Source organism: Aedes aegypti, unplaced genomic scaffold, assembly GCF_002204515.2.
Source record: "Aedes aegypti strain LVP_AGWG unplaced genomic scaffold, AaegL5.0 Primary Assembly AGWG_AaegL5_hic_scaff_94_PBJ_arrow, whole genome shotgun sequence".
Taxonomy (NCBI): Eukaryota; Metazoa; Arthropoda; class Insecta; order Diptera; family Culicidae; genus Aedes; species Aedes aegypti.
Window position 1 is genome coordinate 14,751 of NW_018736656.1, and position 4,762 is coordinate 19,512.

The 4,762-nt window shown below is 37.1% G+C and overlaps 1 protein-coding gene across 1 annotated transcript; it reads right to left on the minus strand.

Moving 5' to 3' along the window:
* Window positions 1-628: 628 nt before the first annotated feature.
* LOC110681460 (delta(7)-sterol 5(6)-desaturase erg32-like) lies at window positions 629-2,009 on the minus strand (the record flags this gene model as incomplete). The annotated part of the gene is made up of 4 exons (XM_021857221.1): window positions 629-1,050; window positions 1,109-1,292; window positions 1,360-1,611; window positions 1,677-2,009. Coding segments are annotated over 4 exons (1,167 nt in total), but the record flags the coding sequence as incomplete, so codon positions are not given.
* Between the last annotated feature and the right edge of the window lie 2,753 nt (window positions 2,010-4,762).

A 4,762-nucleotide genomic window follows, 5' to 3' on the forward strand; every position in this document is an offset into this window, starting at 1 on the left:
ACTCTTGCTCCCCAAAATATGGATTTTAGGTTCCTCTGTTTGTCGCAAGCTTACTTGAATGTTTTTTTTTTTTCAAACATGCGTGGCACCGCAAATCCATAATTTGGGAAGCCCGGGATCAGCATATTTAATTTTATTCGATGCTGAAAGCTAGGGAAATGATCAGTGTACTAATATCAGTGACAAAAAATTGGATTTGTAACGATGTGTGGTGAAGGCGGCCTGCTTTCAGAGAGAATAACTCTTAACTTTAACTGACTATAAAGATGAAGTTAACTATTGGTTTTTCTGTATTCATTTACCCCATCGTACCTTATATGGGAAAATCACCTAAAAACAATGATGATAATTACTTTTAAAATATTCACTATCTGATCTCTTAGAGTAAAAAAAAACTTCATTAGATTATGACAAATCTATTTCAAGACTTTGATCCAACTTTTGTATGGAGTGGAATCATTGAGCGACGGGTCAACTATTGGTTTCCACACTTTTGGTCGTAGTAGTACCAATTTTTTGTCGCTCCCATACATCCATGAAGATTCCTTGATCTAAGCAGCGTTGCATCGCGGTTCTGAAACTGGCGAAATATTGACTGCGAGGTTCTTTCATGATAATTGATGCAGAATCTAACTTTTATTTATTTCTTTATTCAATTAGATTTTTGTTTTTTATTTTGCCTTATCAGATCTGTAATTTCCCTTTCGTCCAAATCGTACTGGTGCACATTATTCCGGTATGCATTAGGATTTTCCAGTTTCCGTTCGGCGATGTCCTTCTCAAGCTCCAACTGGCTAGCTTCCTTAAAATCCTTACCTTTTCCTCCATAAATTTCCTCGGAATAGACACGATCTTTTCTGCGATAGGTGCCGTGTATGACATCCCAGAGGCCAATGTTGAAGCCAAAGTTAACGTGAAAATACTGATGGTGATTGTCGTGAAACATTGTATCCGGTTGCCAAGGCTGCCACCAAAAGGATTTGATGTTCACTCCACTGTGGTTCAGAATACCATGTGCGTATGTATAAATTTCAACGAAGTAGAATGCCGCTGTAGAGAATCGACAGAAGGTAATATTGCAAAATCTTTAAATTGTGTAGGATCCTACCCCAATGTGTTGGAATGGTGAAGATAGGCAGCAACATTGTCAACTGCACGTGTAAGATCTCAACAGGATGGATCGCAGTCACTGAGAAAGCAGTTGGTTGTTTGTAAGTATGATGTAGTTTATGGAAGTGCTTGTAAAGAAATGGCCAATGGTAAATGCGATGCAACCAGTAAGTCAGGTAGTCCTGTAGTTGAAATGAAAAAAATATTAATTGGTATTTAGTTCAGAAAATCTTTTGAAACGTGACTCACCTGATACAAAAATATCACAACTATCTGAGCGAAGAACCACCACCAGCCATACTCATCCCATCGATAATATAAGGTGAGCAGCCTTCCATTGTTCATAGCATAGCATGACAGAATTCCGCTAAGACAGCTCATTATCAGCATCGAAAACCCTCCCACAAAAATTTCATGCAGTTCAAGCTCAGGCGATAAAAATTTCTCTGGTTGGCATTTCCATTCATGAGGTCGGTCACGTTTATTGACATAGTAGTACCACTAATCAAAACAAAATGTTATCAGTCACACGTTTCGGTCACTTGGTTTTCAATAATCATACTCACGTGAATGAACCCACCGACTCCGAAATAGATTATGAACGAACCGGTGATTGCCAAACTGAGATAATGAGGCAAGCCTTTCAGGTTCAAATACTCAAGTACATCGTCTGCTTTGGTGCCATCTGTTCCATTCTCCCGGACAACGGTATTATTTGGCGCTTGGTCTGCCCCGTTGAAGTGTTTGACCAAATGTACTACAATCGCAATCCAATCACCTAAAACGAGCAAGATAAGAGAGTTCAAAATAATAAAATGTGTACCGACGAACAATAAATTCGAACGGATCAGCGATATGTCACTGAGGTTTGTCACTTTTGGGGACCGCCCGAACAGGTGTTAAATCAAAACCCTTCATATCAAGTGCTTTTGATGACTGAATAAATTCGAGTACGAGTAAACAATGCGCTTATCAATGATGAAACGGAGAAATGTCAAAAAAAAGTTAAAAAAAAATGCAAACGTCAGGAATATTTTGAGACTGTAGTCACTGGTTGTACCAGAGTATATTTTGCCCATTTTTGGCCACGCTAGGTGAGCTTATCCATGACCAGTGATTTCAACGTTAGTAGAGGTAAAAGCGATAAGTACTTTTTATTCATATTCACGATTTGTATATTAACTTGGTCAATATGTAAGAGTTTCGGTGAGTGTCCTCTTTGAGCTATCTCAAATGTAACTTCATGTAGATTATCGTTTGTACAGTTTTGAAAATTTTTATTTCAATACTGGTTTTTAGACAAATATAAGCCAATCTTTCTTGTTTCTGACATTATATCCTCGAAAAGAAATGCATTTTGCCTTTTTCCAAATATCGCACTACCAAATTCCTATTGTTGGCTGGAATACGATATGGGTTCGAAAGTAACACCACAAAAGTCTTCGTTTCCGGGACTGATTACTATATTATAATGCATAAAACTTCATCTGAGCTTAATCCGTTTTGATAACTTTGCTATTCCGCTTGAGTTTGGACGTCACCCATCCTATGTGTCTGTTATTTGCTTTGACGGCACATATTAGGCGCTTTGCAATTGGCTTACAATCGCTTGGCCTATGACCTTAGTAGAGAAATCAAAAATTTAAAGAATTGTAAGCAAAAGGCACATAAAATATAATATAAATATAAAGGCACGTGAATTGAAATCATGTCCTAAAAATGTCTTTAATTACGTTAAAACAAAAACCAAATCTTACAACTTTCCTTCTGAAATGCACCTTGATGATAAAATTGCCGTGAATCCTGAAGAAAGTTGCAATCTTTTTGCAACATTTTTTCAAGACGTTTACACTACTTATTCGGATAATAATCGAGATCATGAATATTTTTCATTTCTTCCGGAAATCTCAAAAGACATTTGCGTCAATCAAATCAAAGTACATGATATTGTAGATGCACTTAAAAGTCTAGATGTCTCCAAAGGTGATGGGATTCCACCTGTATTTTTGAAAATGTTATCAATCGAACTTACATCTCCGCTATTTTGGCTCTACAATATGTCTCTGCAATCAGGTAGTTTCCCTGAAACATGGAAAAGATCATTTTTAGTGCCGATCTTTAAAAGTGGTAAAAAATCTGACATACGTAATTATCGTGGGATAGCCATTATCTCTTGTATTCCTAAGATTTTCGAGGCAATAATAAATAAAATTTTATTAAATATGGTGAAAAACAGAATAGCTCATACTCAGCATGATTTTTTTAAGGGACACTTAACATGCACAAACTTGCTGGAGTTCATTAATAATTCTTTGACAGCCATGGATAATGGTAATCACGTGGAAGCTCTCTGTACAGATTTCAGTAAAGCTTTCGATCGCATTGGCACACCAATGTTGCTTTTTAAGTTAGAAAAAAATAGGATTTCAACCGGACCTTCTTAAATGGGTAGAGTCTTATCTTACTAATCGTCAATAAATAGTTAGATACAAAGAAGCAAAATCTATTCCAATTCAAATTACATCGGGAGTTCCTCAAGGGTCTCATTTAGGGCCATTATTCTTTATTTTATACGTTAACGATATTTCCTTCATTCTTAAAAAAGTGAAAGCTCTCATATATGCTGATGACATAAAACTGTTTCTTGAAATAGCAAACGATGAAGATACACTCCCGTGCAAAAGTTTGGGTTCACCCCCAAAATATATACAAAAGTGTTCAGTCCATATCTCTGTCCAGTCCATATCTCACGTCCAATTGAAACTCTTTAAGCCGCATTCAAAAGGCAAAGAGTTATTCTTACTTCGTATGTTCTTCTTCTTTCTGGCGTTACGTCCCAACTGGAACAGAACCTGCTTCTCAGATTAGTGTTCTTATGAGCACTTCCACAGTTATTAAACTGAGAGCTTTCTTTGCCGATTGACCATTTTTGCATGTGTATATCGTGTGGCAGGTACGAAGATACTCTATGCCCTGGGAATCGAGAAAATTTCCTTAACTAAGATCCTCGACCAGCGGGATTCGAACCCACGACCCTCAGCATGGTCATGCTGAATAGCTGCGCGTTTACCGCTACGGCTATCTGGGCCCCATACTTCGTATGTATGTTTTGAGAAAAAAAAATTTGAACTTTGTATACTGAATTTTTATTTGAGATCGTGACATTTTTCAAAAAACACACTAAAAAATCATAACTAATTTCCTCAGAATTGGATCGACTAAAACATTAAATCAAAATGTCATTAGAATCGTAATCTTCTTCTTCTTCTTGGCATTGACGTCCCCACTGGGACAGAGCCGGCTTCTCAGCTTAGAGTTCTAATGAGCAATTCCACAGTTATTAACTGAGAGCTTTCTTTGCCTAAATTGCCATTTTTGCATTCGTATATCGTGAGGCAGGTATGACGATACTCTATGCCCAGGGAAGTCAAGGAAATTCCCATTACGAAAAAAATCATAATCTTATATACTTTGAAGAGACACCACGAAGTTTTAGTGGCAAAATCTGAAAAGTATTCAAAATCAATGAAACAGTCATTCAAGTCATCGTGCAAAAGTTTGGGTTCACCCCTCAGTATGATGCAAATCGTGCAAAAGTTTGGGTTCACCTGAGCCGTACGCAAATCATTTTTGTCAATATCTCTGCTATTTT